The 19990-nt window shown below is 33.9% G+C and overlaps 1 protein-coding gene and 1 pseudogene across 1 annotated transcript; both read left to right on the forward strand.

The window, feature by feature from the left end:
- The first annotated feature begins 9777 nt into the window (after positions 1 to 9777).
- On the forward strand, positions 9778 to 10734 carry LOC121451384 (olfactory receptor 143-like). The gene has a single exon (XM_041656842.1). The coding sequence runs from the start codon at positions 9781 to 9783 to the stop codon at positions 10732 to 10734; it is 954 nt and encodes a 317-aa protein (XP_041512776.1). The 5' UTR covers positions 9778 to 9780.
- A 7567-nt stretch (positions 10735 to 18301) lies between these two features.
- LOC121451939 lies at positions 18302 to 19221 on the forward strand (annotated as a pseudogene).
- The last annotated feature ends 769 nt before the right edge of the window (positions 19222 to 19990 follow it).

The raw sequence follows: 19990 nt of genomic DNA on the forward strand, positions 1-19990 counted from the left end.
AATCAACAGAATCTCAGACAGCCCAAATCACACTTATTGGAGAAAAAGCTGAGTAGAAAAGGTAAGAACACATGCAACACCAAAAAGAACAACACAACACCAGTAAAATCTAAAGATCCGACAACAACAATACTTGAACAACCAAATAAATATGAAGCAGAAGTAAATGACATAAAACATAACTTGAAGAGAATGTTTGAAACTCTTAAATAGGAAATGAGAATTTTCCTTAAAGATATGGAAGAAAAGACAAACAAACATTTGGAAGACATCAGCCAATCCCTTAAAGATACTCAAGAAAAAGAAAATAAGCATCAAACATGTGAAAGAAACTGTTCAAGACTTGAAAATTGAAATAGAGATAATAAAGAAAACACAAACCAAGGGAATAATTGAAACAGAAATCATGAGAAAATCATCAGGAACCACAAAGGCAAGCATGAACAGCAGAATGCAAGAGATGGAAGAGAGAATCTTAAGCACTGAAGATACAATAGAGAAAATAGACTCATCAGTTAAGCAAAACATTAAATCTAACAAAAGCTTAACCCAAAATATCCAGGAAATGTGGGATACCATGAAAAGGTCAAATCTAAAAATAATAGGTATAGAGGAAGGAGAAGTTCAACTCAAAAGCACAGAAAATGTATTTAACAAAATAATAGAAGAAAACTTTCTCAACTTAAAGATAGATACACCTATGAAGATAACAAGAAGCTTACAGAACACCAAGTAGACTAGATAAAAAAATGACCCCTCACGACGTAATAATCAAAACTTACAGAGTAAAGAAAGAATATTAAGGGCTGAAAAGGAAAAAGGCCAAGAAACATATAAAGGCAGACCTATCAGAATTACGCCTGCCTTCTCAATGGTGACAATGAAAGTCAGAAGTTCATGGTCAAGTGTTATACAGACATTAAGAGACCATGGGTGCCAGCCCAGAATACTATACCTAGAAAAGCTTTCAATCACCATAGAAGGACAAAACAAGATCTTCCACGACAAAACTAGCCACAAATCCAGCCTGACACAAAATACTAGAAGGAAAACTCCAACGCAAGGAAGTTGGCTGCACCAACAAACACACAGGCAATTGATGGTCTCGTAGCAACAAATCCCAAAGAAGGGAAAAATACACAAATTAACATTAGCAACAATGAAAACTAAATTAACAGGGGATAGCAATCACTGATTAATATAAATGGACTCAACTCATCTATAAGAGGGCACAGGCTAACAGATTGGATAAGAAAACAGAATCTATTCTCCTTCTGCTTACAAGAAACACATCTTAACCTCAAAGACAGACATTGTCTCATAGTAAAAGGCTAGGAAAAATTTATCCAATAAAATCGACCTACGAAGCAAGCGGGTGTAGCTATCCTAATATCTAGCAAAACAGACTCCAAGCTAAAATCAATCAAATGAGACAAAGAAGGTCATTTCATATTAGTTACAAGAAAACTCCATCAAGAAGAAATCTTAATACTGAACATCTATGCCCTAAATACAAGGCCACCTTCAAATGTAAAAGAAACTTCTAAAGCTTAATTCATACATTAAACTCTACACACTAATAGTGGGATATTCAACACTCCCCTCATCACTGGACAGGTCAGTCAGACAAAAAAATTAACAGAGAAATAACGGAACTAGCAGAGGTTATGACTCAAATGGACTTTGACATCTATAGAATATTCCATTCAAATAGAAAAGAATATACCTTTTTCTCAGCACCTCATGGAACCTTCTCAAAAATTGACCACATACTTGGGAACAAAACAAACTTCAACAAATACAAAAAAGTTGGAATAACCCAACTTCTAGTTTAAAACTAGAAGTCAACAACAATATTAATTCTAGAAAACCCACAAACACATGGAAATTAAACAATGCTCATCTGAATTATCAATAAGTCAAGGAAGAAATAAAGGAAAAAAATTAAAGACGTCCTAAAATTCAATGAAAATGACCATAAAACATACCCAAATTTATGGGACAAAATGAAAGCAGTATTAAGAGGAAAGTTCGTAGCACTAAATGCCTACAAAAAAAAATCTGGAAAAATACCACAGTAGTGAATTAACAGAACATTTGAAAACTTTAGAACAAAAAGAAGCAAACTCACCCAAGAGAACTAGACAGCAGGAAATGATCAAATTGAGAGCTGAAATCAACACAATAGAAATAAAGAAAACAATACAAAGAACCAATAAGACAAAGAGTTGGTTCGCTGAGAAAATCAACAAAATAGACAAACATTTATCCAAACTAACCAAAAGGCAGAGAGAGAATATCCAAATTAACAAAATCAGAAATGAAAAGGGAGACATAACAACAGGCACAGAAGAAATAGAGAATCATCAGTTCATATTTTGAAAACATGTACTCCACAATATTAGAAAACTTAAAGAAAATGAACAACTTTCTGGATAAATATCACATACCAAAATTAAATCAAGACCAGAGGACTAAGATAAGGAGAGGACAGAAGAAAAGGAGGGGGAGGATGAGGAAGAATAAAAGAAAGATGAATATGAAGAGTAGAAGGAGGAAGAAGATGGGAGGAAGAAGAAGTAGAAGGAGGAAGATGAAGAAGGAGGAGAAGGAAGAACAAGCAGCAGCAGGCTTATTGCAAACACACTGATCATTACAATTGTACTGGTCAACTAGGCACACTGGAGAATGCTGATCTACCATTGCCCTTTCATTTCTATGCCAGGTATGAATTGTCATGAGCAGCAGAGGGTAAGAATGATCCTGGTGAGTGAAGTCCATGCCTCCTGTTTTTTAGGTAAAGAGTTTTGTGATGTCATTCTGGTGTCATTCTAACATTTTTTAAATTATTAAATGTATTCAGCATACTGATCAAATCTGAGTTCTTAGTATTATCTTATCTTTCCTCATCTATCATTTATTGTGTAGAGAACACTTGAACACATCTCTTCTAATAAGATAGATTTCAGAGAGGAAAGTCCTCCCATCTTGGATGGAGGGGCCTTTTACAAATTTTCATACTCTTGAAAATAAAACCAAAGCCTAAGGCATTTACTTGGTTTTTGAATTTCTAATGTATTTTAAAGCTGTTAAGTACTAATGATTTATTTATGCAGTTTATGTAAAGGAAACATTTAAAAAATTAATTAAAAGGATATTCTTGTTTAATTTTTGAAAAATCTGATTTTATTAAGTAGATAGGCACAATATACAGAATTTAAATTTAGAATTTAAGAAATAAAGTTAAATCAATGATAGTAATATCTTATCTAATATACTATTATGATATATTTCACTCTAGTGGTCAAAATATACACATATTTAATTTACTTATACTGATTACAAGTCTCTTTTTCTGACAATTCATTATTCTCAACTGGATCAAACTACGTATAAAGAGGCTATTAAAATAGGAGCACTGTGAATCAAGAAGGGGTTATTGAAATGAAATAATACTGATGAGAGTCTGTCAAGCAGGATGTTGACTAGTGTCCAGAAATTACGGTCTTAACTCAGCACTAATTTAAAGGGTTAAACACAGGTATCTTTTAGAAAAGTGATGGTGGTAGAGCCTTGCATGCAGTGCTGTGAAGCCAAACCTGGTGGTTGTCATTCTGTGAGTCCTGATGTCTTCATAAACCTTGAAGCTGTTAGTCACACATAGTATATTTAGCCTTGAGGAAGACTAGAGAGATGAGGAAATTTGGCATATCTCAATCTCTTATTGATTTTCTCTGAATGTTTAACCTGTATGTGTGCAAAGTTCAACAAAATCAATAGGATCCAAAGGTAAGGGAGCAGAGGCTACTGATACAGTGTGAGGGTAGAGATGTCAATCTTAACTCCTGTTTTGCCAGAAAAATCTGAAGATATAATTGAAGAGTGCATGCTTTTGGGAAAAGGCTATGGAAAGTTATTCTGGAAGCAACCATCATCATAACCCAAAAATCATTGTGATATTTATAGCAAATAAAAATGAGGGAATAAATCTTACACGGTTCATCTGCATGGTCCAAATAAATGATTTTCAATTTATTTAAAAACAAGAGAAGCTATAGGTTCATTTAAATTTCAGTAGCATGTAAAAATTAGATTCATTAAGTCTTCAGGGTGTTTTAAAAATGTTCACATCTGTCCCCAGGGGGCATTCTGAGCTAATTTTTTAAAATTTAGTCTAGAGGCTGGGTGGTGGTGGCATACGAATACATCTTTAATTCCATCACTCGGGAGTCAGAGAGACTAGTGCATCTCTAAAATGGTACAGCAGAATTATAAAAGCCAGAGTGAGTAGACATTGCCAAGGAAACAGTATCCTTTGGATTACGACAATGAAATTCAGCAAGGTGTTCTACTAATGACCTGCATCCAGTGCAGAGATTTGATTTTATTCTGTTAAATGCAAATAAATTTTAATTTGTCAGAATATATATTATCAAAATACATTTTAATGAAATAATCATTCATTATAGTGCAGTACTGTTCTTTAAACCCCACACTATAGCTTTTCTTCATACTTCTTAATATTCACTGCTGATTATTTAAATAGAGAATCAAAATGTGAAACATAATAATAAATAGAACATATATTTCAATAAAAATCAAACAGTATCTAGAATTTCAATTAGGTTAACATTAATGATATTTACTATATTTGATTTGTTGTGAATGACTGCAGAGTGTCCCAGCTGTTATAATCAAAGGACTGCATAATTCCAAGTGGGAAATTTATATCCACTATCACAAATTAGGAGGTAAACATAGGCACTTTAATTTCTCTCCTCCCTATTTGGTCACCATGGGAAATTCTAAGGGTGTTCCACTCTTCAATTCTAGGGCAGTCCAAATGAACCATATAAGTCATATGCCATATACCATATATGGCATGTGCCTTATGGCCTTTCCTTATATCCTCTTAGTGATGTCTAACTAGTAGTGTGATGTCTACTGCATAGTGATTCCTGGAACACTCAGAATGCATTTTTGCATGATATTTCACTATTTTTCTGGTAAAGGGATAAGATTCTGTGATTGCCACTGATTACCTTTTGTATGTCCAGAGCTAGAACCTCCTCCATGAAAGAGGAAGTGAGACACACACAGATGTCAGCACAGAGTTCTCTGGGGTGGGGGAAGCAGGGTGAGTTCATTAATCCTCTATTCGTCTCATTCACGTGGCTGATATGATAAAACTGTTTTTTTATACTAGCAATTTCATCTCTGACTTACTATTTCTTTCATCTGAGTTTTTGCTGTGTTGGCTGCATTCTTAGTTGTCTGGTAGTAAGGCAGATTTAGCAATTTCAGGAAATCATTTGTCCCTTACATAAACTGGTGAATGATTTAGATATAAAGGTGTTATATACAATACAAATATTGTTGGACATTCTTTCATGTTTAATGAATAATGAAATGATAAGCAAATTAATTATGATTTTCATTCACCCATAAAACAACTTTTGAAAACATATTTCTGTCCTTTATTCATGCCTTTCTATCTCGAAAGGGGTAGAGGAGACTGCATATAGACACTAAGGTATGATATTTTATGAATTATAAAGTTTAAGGTACCAACTATTTCTTCTTATTTTATGAATTCTTCAATATGATATCTGAAAAGCCTGTGTAAGTGACAGACTATCATTTTGGTCTTTTCCTTAGAGGACATTTTTCTTACTAATCATCATAAGGGAACTGAGGTAGTAGTAAAATAATGAAGACATGATGGTGACTAGAAATTAAAGGGAGTTTGAGAGACAAATCTTTTGTAAACAAATTCAGCAGATAGGTTTAGGTATCAGGTAATTATTTATCTCCACTAAGGAATGGAGAAATAATTCATCACATTCAAATCTAGCATGTGATAATCAGAAAAAAAACTGAGAGGTTGAAGGGATTTTGTGGTTGTAAATTCAGATGTCACTGACAAAAAAGAACTTTCTTCATATTTTTTTCACCCTGGCCATACATGAGAGTTGGAAGCAGATTGTTGGCATATTTATTAGCAAAAAATTCTACTGTCTCTCCAGATTTTTAATGAGAATTCTGGCTGGAAACAGCTCATTCATGACTGAGTTTGTTCTAGTTTGATCGACAGTTGTTAAGAGCTCCAATCTCCTCCTCTTTTACTTGTTTCTAAGTATGTATATTGTCACAGTGGAGGAAAAACCCTCAATTTCCAGGGAAATTGTCAAGACAAAATTTCAGTGCTCACCACTGATCAGCTAGAAATATTCTTGCTCTGGCAGAGTTCTTGGTACCTTCCTGTTCACTATTTTAGGAGAGTCAAAGCTACTGGTAATGAAATGTTTGATTGTAACCAGAAAAGATAATGTATCACTTGCTAGAAGAGCTTCCTTGTGGAACCCTTTCTGCAGTAGACATTCTGGGAGAAGTTTCTTTCTACACACTCAAAATAAAACATCAAACTTACAAATCATTTCTTAAAGAAGCCTTGCCTCTACATTCTAGTACGCAGAGCCTACTGAAAAAATTGTGGCCACCAAGAATCTGCCATTGACTCCCATTTTTGTGAGTCTAGAAGTGCTGTTAAAGCTTTCTTAGGCTTTATGTGGATATACATTGCCCCATGTTAGATGCCAAAGTCATACCAAAGAGTTCCACAATGGCCTGGAATAGAGTATAGCAAATATTTTTATATTTGGAGGTATGATCACAGTAAGGGTAGATATCTAGAGTCCTCCATGTGTGCTGGAAGATGGGAACTAAATGCAGAAGAAAAGAGGACCATACATCCTTTGCACCTATACTTATAGTACCTAAGACCATGCCCCCAAAGGGCCGGTATCTAAAAGGCTACAGCCTAAAGGAGTTCTCACATCACTCTTGTATAAGTTAGCTTGGTCATGGTGTCTTCTCACAAAAATACAATATAAATAAGACACCACCTTCTTGAATCAGATATATAAAATAAAGTAAGTGGGTTTCCAGGCTCTTTCTGGTACATTTCCATTAGATTGCCTTGTCCAACCAATCTTAGCTTTTCTGTACTGGTGTCTGTGTGTCTTTCCTTTCTTCAGTAACTCACCACCCCAGTCGTGTTTTCAGGACACAAGCATGTGGACTGCAGCAGTACACTTAGACTTGTGACTCACTTGGACAATTTTCACATGCTAAAGATGGATAGAGTGATCCTTTATCCCCTGCCACTGCCATTACAAGGGGCATGAACCATTGTTTTCTTTTCCACTCTGTTCTTTTCTTAATTCAATCTGCTGTTCTCTTTCTTGTTTTTTAATAAAACCACTTTTCACTATAAGTCTGGATTTTCAATCCCTCAGCTCTGCATCTTCAATGCTAAGATGAAGGCAGTATACCTTTAGTCCAAGTCTAACATTCTTAAAACAAGGACAGATTTGGAACAGAGGAATATAATAATTTGCTCAAGGTTTTGCAGGATAGGAACTATTCAAAACAACAATTCAGAGATCAAGGAAAACAATCCAGTGTTATTGCTAGCATTGAGAGACACTGAAAATTTCTATATATAAATGTTATTGGACAAAATGTTAAGAAATAATTACCAACTGAAAGCCCTTTGTGTCATTGTCATTTTTCCTGAGTACATGCCTGGACCCCTTCTGGAATGGAGGTCCTTGGTTCACTATAAGGTATGGATGATAAAACATTTTCTTCATGATCAGCTGACTGACTTATAGAGGCAAAGACTTTGGAAGAACAGTATTTCTGTTTTATGATTGATTTTGTGCAGAGTGATTCTATATTCTCTAGGTTTCCATAAGGAGGATCTTTGTTCTAATGGTCTGTCTTCATAAATAAAAGGCTCAGAGCAAAGCATTGACAGCTGTATAAAAAAATCAAGTTACACACAAGGCCTGTTCTATTAAAATAAAACCAAATTACTTGACAGAAAACTTCAAAGCCAGAGAGCTTTTTGTTTCCAACACATTTTGGAGAATGAAAACAGTGCCCATGGAATATATTACATTGACTAGAGAAATTTTCTTGTCCATGGCCACTGTGTAGGTTGTGAGGTTGTGGTGTATAATAACAAGAAATTCTGAGCTATGAGATGATATTCATTTTATGTTATATAGGAGAGCAAAACAGCATTTAATTAATTCCTCGGAATGTTGATTAAGAATGAGAAATGCTGGTTTACCTGTTTAAGATATAAACCAGAAATAGGGATTAGACATTTTTACATGTCTAGGATAGCTTTATATGCTACAATACATGAATCATTAAATTTAATTAATAGAATAACTCTGTTATCTTGCTTCATATTGCTATTATTATCATTGGTAGAGTGTGTGATTAGACCTAGAAGCCTGTATATAAAAATAAGTTTCTACTATTGAGCCATATCTAGACCCTTTTTTGAGACATATTATATTGATTGCAACAGAAATATTAATATGTGAATATAAATCCACAAGACCAGATAAATTACAAAATTTTGGCATATAGATGCATTAGTAAAAAACTAAACAATCTGGATTTAAACTCAAACTATCTTGAGTGCATATTCCTTTTTTTCTTAAAAGTTTTGTTCCAAAATCTTTTAATTTTTGTAGATTGTTTATTTCTTACTGATGCAATTGCAGGACTTGTAGATAATTACTAGAAATGACAAATGAGTATGTCCCTGTTTTTTTTTTCCCTTGCTGAGTTGTGCAGGGCATAATGAGTAGAATTCTGAAGGGAACAACCCAATATCCTGATCAGGCAACTAGGTATTCCTGTTGGGGAATGACAAACTGAGCAGGACCTTGAGTCTCAAAAGAGAGAGTGTTTATATCCAAGCTACATGATATAAACACAGGTTCTGTTATTTCTACCCTTAAAATAGAAACTCACTCAACCTGGGACCCTTTCTAGAAACTTATATAAGGACAATGTAAGAAAGAAAGATGTTTACTTCTCCTGCTTGTACTCACCTCATCAGCACACATATTCCTTCCTGCAGACTGGGTGAGACACATAGCCTTGTCTGACTGAGCAACTAATAGGTTATAGTACTTTGAGAAGATATGGTTGAACTACAATCTGTAAGTCATTCTAATGAACTGCATTTAAATTTCATAGAAATATTTATATGTTATATATAAAATAGTATTCATAATTTGTTTTCTTTCTATATATAATTGATAATATATACTTATTCCAACATTCCATAAGTTCTGTGACAATAGAGAACCCTGACTAATATTATTTTTAATGTATTATCTTATAATATTAGGTTGTACATTTAAGAGAAATTTTTAAATTGAAATCATGTTATATCCCTGGCATAGATATTGTAGTAGGTCTGAGCCAGTTTGCTAATGATAACTAACATCTCTTTATTATCATAAAATTAACCTCCTTAGAATATTGGAATTAAAGGGCCTGTGTGATACAACAGCAGTCACATTTTCAGGCAAATAAAAGATAAATTATCTTCATAACATCCCCTAAAACTTAAATCTATATAAATCATGGGTTTAGGAGAGAGTAATGTTTTCTTTCTATTTTTGTTCCTGATCCTAAAAGAACCTTAAAGAGAGAATAAAGTGGTTGTTTAAAGACTTAGGAGTTGGGCTAGTGTTTAATCAGAGTAGATGCTCATTATGAATAGGAAACAAATAAACAGAGATTTCTCAGAATGAATATCAATGTTTTTTGAATGCTTTGCTCAATTAGTTCAGACAACCTTGAATTTGTAACAACTGACTCTAGCTGTTTTTTTGTAGTCAGTGACAGATTTCATTGTTTAATGTGACCCTTTACTAATGTTTCTTCAGATCTACTGTGGCAAAAATGGCTATGAAGAATGACTCTTCAGTGACTGAATTCATTCTCACAGGATTGACAGACCAACCTGAGCTCCAGCTACCCCTGTTTATCTTGTTTCTGGTGTATCACATAGTCACTGTGGTGGGGAACTTGAGTTTAATGAGTCTCATTTTACTAAATTCAAACCTGCAGACTCCCATGTACTTTTTTCTTTTTAACTTGTCCTTCATTGACTTATGTTATTCCTTTGTCTTTACTCCCAAAACACTAATGAGTTTTGTTTCAGAGAAGAACACCATCTCCTTTAGAGGATGCATGACTCAGCTGTTTTTCTTCGGCTATTTTGCCCATTCTGAGTGCTATGTGTTGACAGCCATGGCCTATGATCGCTATGTAGCCATCTGCCAACCCCTTTTGTACAAGATCATTATGTCACCTAGGACATGTTCCCTGATGATGTTTGGTTCATACTTCATGGGGTTAGCTGGTGCCATTGTGCACACAGTGTTTATGGTCAGGCTCAACTTTTGTGATTCTAACATCATCAACCACTACCTGTGTGATATCTTTCCCCTTCTCCAGCTCTCCTGCAGTAACACCTATACCAGTGAGCTTGTGAGTTCTGTTGTTATCAGCACAGAGGTCATTGCATCTAGTGTTGTCATCTTAATGTCCTATGCTTTGATTCTTTTTAATGTCACTCAGTTGTCATCAGGTAAGGGTTTGTACAAAGCCATGAGCACCTGTAGTTCTCACATAATCACTGTGGCTCTATTTTATGGATTTGGTATGCTTACACATATCAAAATATCATCTGATGAATCTATGGATCAAGGGAAAATTCTCAGTGTATTTTGTACATTTTTGCTTCCATTGCTGAACCCTTTTATTTACAGTCTCAGGAATAAGGATGTCAAAGTTGCTCTAAAGAGATTTCTAAGGAGACTCACATTAAATAAAGCACTCAGGCTGTCATAGTCCACATTCCCAATTTGAGTCTTTTTCTCCACTTTGTTTTGCTCTTACCTTCTTATTAATATTCTAATGTCTTCCTTTCATTTTTGTTTTTATATTCTGGCAAGGTTTCCAGTGTATCATTTCTTCTTGTTCTTTCACAAAAATTCTTTATTATTTTACATGGAGATAAAAAAAATATTTTTGCCCTGGGTACTTATTCTGAGTGTTGATCCAGCTTCATCTTTGTACAAGGTAGAGTCACAAGGTGACATATTTTGTATTATAAGAGAACTCTATTTACTTTTTGTCTATGTACTCTATGACTGAGGAAAGCCAAGACGATGATTGCTTTCTCATAAGTTTACTAGTGTTGATATTTTCAGAGAGAAATTTATAGAGAATTTCCAATTTAAGTTCTTTAAATACACTTAATATGTGATTACCCTCTCTTTACTTTGAAAATCATTGATTAATAAAGGAACTGCTTTGGACATATAGCAGATTTATACGGCAACAGAGCTAGTTGGGAAAACTAAAATGAATATTGGGAGAAAGGAGGCAGAGTCAGAGAGAAGCCATGGAGCTGCTGCTGGAGATGGACATGCTGAAAATTTGCTGGTAAGCAACAATCTTGTAGTGATGAACAGATTAATGGAGATGAGTTAAATTATGATATAAGATTTATCAAATAAGAAGGTAGAACTAATGGGCCAATCAGCTATTTAAATAATATAGGTTCTGTGTGATTATTCTGGGGCCAAGACAATGAGCAGCTGGGAACTAACAGGCAGCCTCCTCACAACAAATTGGCACCAATGTTGCCAACTATAACCCATGCAAAACCTTAGAGGTCTTGGAAAGGAATTCTAAACATTAAAAAAAAAACAAAGTTAATTTAGCCACATTTTTTTGAATGGACTTTGCTTACCGGAGGCATGCTGTACCTCCTTTAAGAGAGATTTTCTTGATTCAGTGGTAGAAAATAAAAGCTGCACTGTTTTAAAATGCTGGCTGTCTTGGCCACACTGCCAGTGGGACCTCTGGCTCTTTAAGGATGCCTGACATTTAAATGGGTTTGTGAGCAATGTACTACATCTTGCTTAATGGCAATATAGACCTGCAGTGCCTAAAACAGGGACAATGTGCATGACTTACAGAGGTGGTGAACAGACTTCCACCATGTTGGACTGTGTAGTGCAAATAGGAAGGACCATATATACCCTAATAATACCACACCTTAAGTGTTTAAGAAGTGCTTAGCAGACAATTTATAGAAAGCAGACAATTTATTCCCAGATGCCAGAAACCATCTTACCCAATTGTTAGAATATTAAAGTTCTAAAATAAGAAACAGGCAAATATCTAAGAAATGAGCTAGAAATGATCAGCACAAATGTTAAACAAAATAATCCTGGATGAAAGGTCTCAAGACCGTTTCATTTGTTCAAAGTCTGAACCTGTGTGTAGAGGGCAGGGTAAACCCTGTGAGGCAAATCAGGTCCCCCAAGGCACCTTTCTGCCTGTGGCTTACCTGACTGGGTTGAGTTCATTAGTAAGTTATGCATAATTTCCATGTGTTTTCCTTCAGTTTTGTATTGAAGCATTTAATTTTCCAATCTCTTATAACTTTATGTAAGTTTTAATTGCCTATGTCATATTATATGTTCTAATGTATAATATAAATCATTTCTGCATTTTAATTTTATACTATCAATAGAAATTAACTTACTATAAATGTGTATCTAATAAAAAAAAAAGAAGTGCTTAGCATTTTAAGGAGCACTCCTGGACAGTTACATAAAAGACCTCTAAATGGTTCACAGTGTTGGATAAATGTATGTAGGCTTGGACGAGTGAAGAAAATAGTATAGAGAGTTACAAACAGTCATAAGGTAATAAAATAAATATGAAAAAAGGAACAGAATAAAAACAAGTAAGCCAAGTAAAAATGAAATATGCACAGAGTCTGGATTATGTATATTATTGTGTTTTCTTTGAATTTTTTGACTGTGAAGAACTAGGTACAGAGAGACATTTCATTGTAATGGCTGTTAAGATAAACTAGCATATGTATTTTAAAGGTATCATGATTTCAAAATATGGGTCTAAGGATATGTTGATTTGGAAAAAAGGTTCTTTTTTACTTTCAACAGAGGATGAGAGCCTGTGGATTGCTGCCAGGTTAATGTGGTTTGATTGAATAAGAACCCCCAAAAGCTTACTGTGAATACTTCCAAAAATTACTTCACACAACAAAAAAAGGAATCAGTTTGGAGAGAACTATGCCCCAATTTCCTAAATGATTGTTTATAAGTGTTTGTTTACATTTAAAGGGGATATTCTATAGAGATTTGCATTGGTATGGATTTTAGTTTATTGAAACAAATTTAAGATTAATTTTGTTAGACTGTGTATGTGTATATTTCTGATCTTGATTAAATTATTGTGTACAGCTCATTTGAAAATGTACTATATAGTAATAATATAGTTTCCCTAAGTTATGATAAATGATTAAGTAGATATAAATATTGTAAGTATAACTCTTGCTTAATACCCATTTTGTATATGTAATTCTACTTTGTTAAAGTGAAAAACCATCCTTTTTATTTAAAGAGAGAAGGGGAGATTATGTGGGATTTCCCTCTTTATGCTGTGAATATCAATGGTTAATAAAACTGCTTTGGGCCTATAGCATATCTATAAGGCAACAGAGCTAGATGAAGAAAACTAAGCTGAATGTTGGGAGAAAGGAGGCAGAATCAAAGAGAAGCTATGGAGATGCCGCTCGAGATAGATGTGCTGAAACTTTGCTGGTATGCCATGACCTTGTGGTTAATGCACAGATTAATGGAAATGGGATAAATTAAGATGTAAAAGTTATCAAATAAGAAGCTAGAGCTAATGGGCCAAGCAGTGATTTTAATAATATAGATCCTGTGTGATAATTTGGGGGCTGAGACAATAAGTAGACAGGAACCAACAAGTGGCCTTCTCCAACATACACTTGTGAATTGCACTCAAAGAAAGAATAGTTGACCAATTTGTGGCCATGGTGAAGCTGTCACTGTTTCTAGCACTGCTTATTGTTTTTCAGTATTTTTCTTATTTTGAATTTTGCACATCATCATTATAAAATGACATGTGTTTTCTCTGGAGTCTTGGTAAATTTTTCTAATTACTGAAGACTGAACTAGGCTATTTTGTATTCATAATTGTTAAATATCATTAACAATGACAGTGATTTTTGTGAAAGTTTGGTTTGTCACAAATACAACAAAATTTGTCACTGCATTTGAACTATTAATAGGAACTAATTACTTTTAATAAACACACATTAAAGATATGTAATATCTAAAGTCATTATTCACTTTGTTTTATAAAAATAATGATGTTTTTAAAGAAAAGTCTAATTACTTCTAGAAAAAAGAAACAATAGGTGATATTATAACCCAGTGATGGATTACTTGTATAAGCTCCTGTTTGATTCTTACCATATATGTACATACATATACTCACATACATTTATGTAAACATCTAAAACATATGTTCATATAAATGAGGTTATAGCACAAATATTTGGATAACTGGAATTTTTATTTAAATGTGCATATATAATTTTTTTTGCTTATTTCTAGGAACTGCTCTCCAAAAATAATGCCAATCGAAATGAAACTCTCATCTACCTGGTAGTTTGTGCAATGTATAATGTTCTTACACAGAGGGTTAATATAATTCTTCTTTTCATTTTTTTTGTATTTGATTTTTAAAGTTATATAGTTAGTCATATAAGTCCTAATTTTAAACCCAATGTGTATTCAATAAAGAAACTTATGGAATGAAACAAATAGAATCTTGAATTGGCAGAGAGAGATTGAAGTTATTCCGAACGACTCTAATAGTAGGGGAGAACATTTGACCACATGTGCAGTCTGAGATGTGTATCTATACAGGTTTTGAGAGTGTTATGATAACCCAACAGTTCTAGTTCACAGCAAGGAATTGTTTGGGACCTGAAAGCTCACACTGGCCAAGACTTACATCATAAACACAGTGGCTGGGGAGAGATGAAGTTCTGTGCAGAAATTGGCAGATCCCTGGGCTAAGTGGAAAGCAAGATTGACTCTTTACAGCTTTTATGATTCTATGTAGTGGTAGATAATTGCCTCAGACAACACAACTTCAGCAATTGGCAACTTCATCCAGTTGGTGAATTCTTATACCATTTTTTCTCTACATAATGCTTAGGGACAACATTTTAAGACATTTGCATGGCTTTGACTTTGAGATGAAGTTCAACTCTATAAATGAATTAAGATATGTAAATGTCTACCATTAGATGCTCAATGCATATTTCTGCAAAGCAGGAGGAACAATGAATACTAAAAAGAAATAATTAAACCTCATGTTGATTAATACGCTTCAGTATAAAAAAACATGTCTTAGATAATTTCTCTAATTGTTATCCTTATAGTAGATCAAAACCAGAAAACAAATTTAGAAGTTTCCCTGTTTTTGAATCAACCATGTGTGCACCCAATTTCAATTCTGAACTTGAAAGTTAGTGTAATGCCTTCTTACTTGTTTCTTCTGTTGAGGGTTATCTTTAGAAATGATGGATTGTTTATCAGAATGAATGTGAGCATGCTTAGCCATGAGATCAGCAAGACATATAGTTCATGGAAAAACATAGTTCACAAGAGAGGATATTTTTAAAATAAGTACCACTTAGTCTCTTCTCTTCATGGAACTTAATGAAACACTAGAATTTACAAAGAAAAGAGATAGTTTATGAGAGGTAAATATTTCCAGAAAGAATTTAACAATTCTACAAACTCATACAAAAGCATAACTGAATAATAAAATCTGATATAATATATACCTATTACATGATATGATTGGGCACTTTAGGTATATTGGGATATTTTTGTTATGAAATTAATCTCTCTTTTTTATATAAATTTTTTGTAGTCTCAATTGAGAAATGATAGATTGCTCCAGTCTCATTGTTTCAACAATTGCTGTTTTCACTGTCTAACTTAAAGGTCAGCCAGAGAATTGCGTGTTCTGGAGCTGAATTTGGATTTCTAAATAATTCTCACATAGTGTGACCTCAGTAGTAGCTTTGTCTGCATGTCTTGTGAATGGTTAACAGAATCTATACCTACTGTGAAACACTGTGCTCTACTGTAAAGATATTAGTGTAATTCAGTGAATCCAAAGACTGACATTGTAAAGAGAACTTGGATGTAGAAATGGTGATGTAATAGCTCTTCTCTTTTGACCTTTTAATATTAATTTTGGAGAGTTGTGATCTATGATCTTGGAAATAAATCCAATGTTATAATGGTCTTCCTGTACAGAATTCATTTGAAAGATCTTTCATTTTCTAAATATAAATTAGCTTTATTCTTTGAACAAAATTTTATATGTAAAGAAATGAACAAAAAAACCCCAAAATCCCCAGTTTTATATTATTTAAGCCACCATGACCACAGAAGTATGCAATAATGTTTTACTTTTTCTATCAGAGCTATCTTTTTTCCATCTTTAGATATTTGTACTGTGAAACTGAGTAGTATCAAAAGTTCCCAAAGTAAGTCTCCAGCATATCTAGTTATTTAGATGATGTTCAAACTAACTTTGTGTTCTTTCTGTCTTTCTAGATGTTCTTTATGAACGACTAGACTATAAAATCATTAGGTAAAATTAAGTTTTTAAACAAAAATTTTTAAAAAAGAGAAAAATATTATCACTTCTGTTTTTCTCTGAAATCACTATTTACATATTCTTCTGACTTGATAAGCCACTAAATAAAGATATTAGAAAGTATTAGAAAAGTTCCTTTATTATTGACTTGATGATTAGTTCCTTTGTTATTGACTTGAAGATTAATTTTAGTGGACTATACTTAAACATATTCAACATTATTCCAACTTTGTTATATTATTGTCAATCAAACATGCAGGTGATACCTTGTTAGTGAAATATATTCTGAAATTTTGGGTATTTGTCTGTCTTTTTTATTACATTTCACAACATTTTAGTTAATATACAAGATTTTGTTAAGAACTTATGATTTCTTTTGAGTATACAATGTATATGTTTACATACTACTTATAAATGTACTCGAATGTTTCCTCAGATGTTACATATATGTGTGAAGGGTAGAAATTTTCAAGATACCTGAATAGTTTGTGTAACTTTTCTTTCATATTTTTTTGAGTATTCAGTAAGTAATAGAATTTCAACTCTCAAAAAATCCAATCTTAGTTTAACATCATTTGATGTAAAACTCAGTAATTTTTGCCCTCAAGTGGCACATCCCACAGGGAGAATATCACAAAGAAGAGAACATTTTTTTTCTTTACTTATAAAATTTTTCTCAGAAACCTACCTTCATATTTTCATTTGGGTGAAACAGTGCTTTGGAATCTCAAACAAGATTGCATTATTATTTTTTTTTTCATTTTGAGTGTGTAGAAAGAACCTCCTATAGAAATGTCATTTCCAACACTGGAAATGACAACCTCTTCTAGAAAGTCATACTTTATTTGTATTGGCTGCATTACCAGGAACTTTGGCTCTCCTAGAACAGTGAGAAGGAAGGTATCGAGAGCTCCCAAAGTTGGACAGTTTCCAGTGGTGTGCGTTGGATTTTTTCTTGACAATTTCCCTTGAAATTCAGTTTCATAAATCTTGGGTTTATTATTGTTGATCTTAATTATTAGTAAAGACCAGGGGAAAATGAAGAAATTATGTTCTGAGATACTGGAAGTCTTTTTGTTTTTGTTTTTCTTTTTTTTTTTAAATTTATTTATTTATTTAAGATTTCTGCCTCTTCCCCGCCACTGCCTCCCATTTCCCTCCCCCTCCCCCGATCAAGTCCCCCTCCCCCATTAGCCCGAAGAGCAATCAGGGTTCCCTGACCTGTGGGAAGTCCAAGGACCACCCACCTCCATCCAGGTCTAGTAAGGTGAGCATCCAAACTGCCTAGGCTCCCACAAAGCCAGTACGTGCAGTAGGATCAAAAACCCATTGCCATTGTTCTTGACTTCTCAGTAGTCCTCATTGTCCGCTATGTTCAGCAGGTCCGGTTTTATCCCATGCTTTTTCAGACCCAGGCCAGCTGGCCTTATAATTTGTGATCCTAGAGAAGCTAAATAAGAAGGTGAATCCAAAGACAAACATATAGGCATCCTCCTGAATATTAACCTTCATCAGGCGATGAAAGGAGACAGAGACAGAGACCCACATTGGAGCACTGGACTCAAATCTCAAGGTCCAAATCAGGAGCAGAAGGAGAGAGAGTACGAGCAAGGAACTCAGGACCGCGAGGGGGGGACCCACACACTGATACAATGGGGATGTTCTATCGATACTGGAGGTCTTTTGACATCCTTTTTGTGGAAACATATTATGGGTAGAGGCAAATGTAATAGGGATTACTTAGGAATCAACATAAACAGGTTTTGTTCTTTGGAGTTTATGGGTTCTCTCAACTCATGTCTCTAAATCACTCAGTCAAGCTTTCCATTTGGAGGGAAAAATTCATTATTGATTAAAGGTGATTTTATATTTATTCTTCCAGATGACATGTGTGAGTCAAATGATTATGGAAAATGACTCTTCAGTGTCAGAGTTCATTCTTATGGGCCTGACAGAACAACCTCATCTCCAGCTGCCCTTATTTGCTCTGTTCTTGGTGAATTACACAGCCACAGTGATGGGAAACTTGAGCTTAATGAGTCTCATTTTCTTGAATTCAAACCTTCACACTCCCATGTACTATTTTACTTTCAATCTCTTCTTCATTTATTTCTATTATTTCTTTTGTCTTTACCCCCAAAATGCTAATGAGTTTTCTTTTTGAAAACATTATCTCCTTCAGATTATGCATGACCCAGCTGTTTTCCTTCTGCTTTATGAGCTCAGAGAGTTATGTGTTGACAGCCATGCCCTATGATTGCTATGTGACCATCTTTCAGCCTCTGCTGTACAAGGTTATTATGTCACCTGATATATGTTTTATGCTGATGTTTGGTTATTACTTGATGGGATTTGCTGAGGCAATGGCTCATAGAGGGTTTATGATCAGCCTCAAGTTTTGTGATTCTAACATCATCAACACTATATGTGTGACATCTTCCTTCCTCTCCAGCTCTCTGCAGTAGCGTTCATTTTCTTAGGTACAATTTTCTGTTTATCTTGCTCCATTATCTTAGTCTCATATGTTATGATCCTTTCCAGTATCATTCATTTGTCATCAGGTAATGGTTGGTTAATAGAATGGGAACCTGTGGATATCACATCATAATAGTCAGTCTCTTCTATGGATCAGGGCTGCTTGCATTTATCTAGCAATCATCTGCTGAAAGTGTGGATCAAGGGAAAATTTTCTCAGGCTTTTATACCTTTTTGGAGCCCATGCTGAATCCTCTCATTTACAGCCTCAGAAACAAGGATGTCAAGCCTGCTGTGAATTGAACCATAAGGAGAATCACAAACTGATATATCTAAGGGGGTTTCTCTTAGATCTGTTTCTACCTGTCTGCTGTTTTCCTTTCATTTTTTATTGTATATCATTAATTGATTAATCAATTTTGATTTCTTCTCCTGTTTCTACAGTATCACTAAGTTTTCTACACTATCATTTGTACTTCCACCACGCAATGTCACCTGTATCTGACCATTCTTTGAAGGTATCCAGTGAATTTTGTGTGTCAGAGATGGTGTATATTGCATATAACACATAAAGTTCTTCTTCTTTTAGCTTGTTTTATGTAAGACATCTCTACATATTGCTTTTTCTTTTATATCTTTTGTATCCAAGAAAATCCATTGACTTATATTCTTTGTTCCTGTGTAATTTCTTTACTGATTTTTGTAGTAACTTGTATATGCATTTCCTTATTTTTTAGGTTTATTTTCTTTATATTCATAAACATAAATAAGAAGTTGAATACTTGTTAGTATTTTCACAATTTTCAGGTTACTTTCTTAGTGATTTCTTTTTAAATGTTTGAATCACTGTCAGTTTTTCACCTTATATTTTTAGCATTTCTTCCATAATCATATAGAAAAAATTTATATGCAGAAAAATGGAGCCTTACTGAATAATTCAAATGCATTTTAATATAACATTGTTCTTATCAACAGTGATGACAATTTGTATCTATTGAGTTAGTATATGTTATAATTGAGTTAGTACATGTTATACATCATCCTAAGGACATTATTTTATAACTCTCTTAAATAAATGACATTACTGTTGTTTTTA

The sequence above is a fragment of the Microtus oregoni genome, unplaced genomic scaffold (assembly GCF_018167655.1).
Source record: "Microtus oregoni isolate MIOR12 unplaced genomic scaffold, Mior012 000008F_ref0000371, whole genome shotgun sequence".
Lineage (NCBI taxonomy): Eukaryota > Metazoa > Chordata > Mammalia > Rodentia > Cricetidae > Microtus > Microtus oregoni.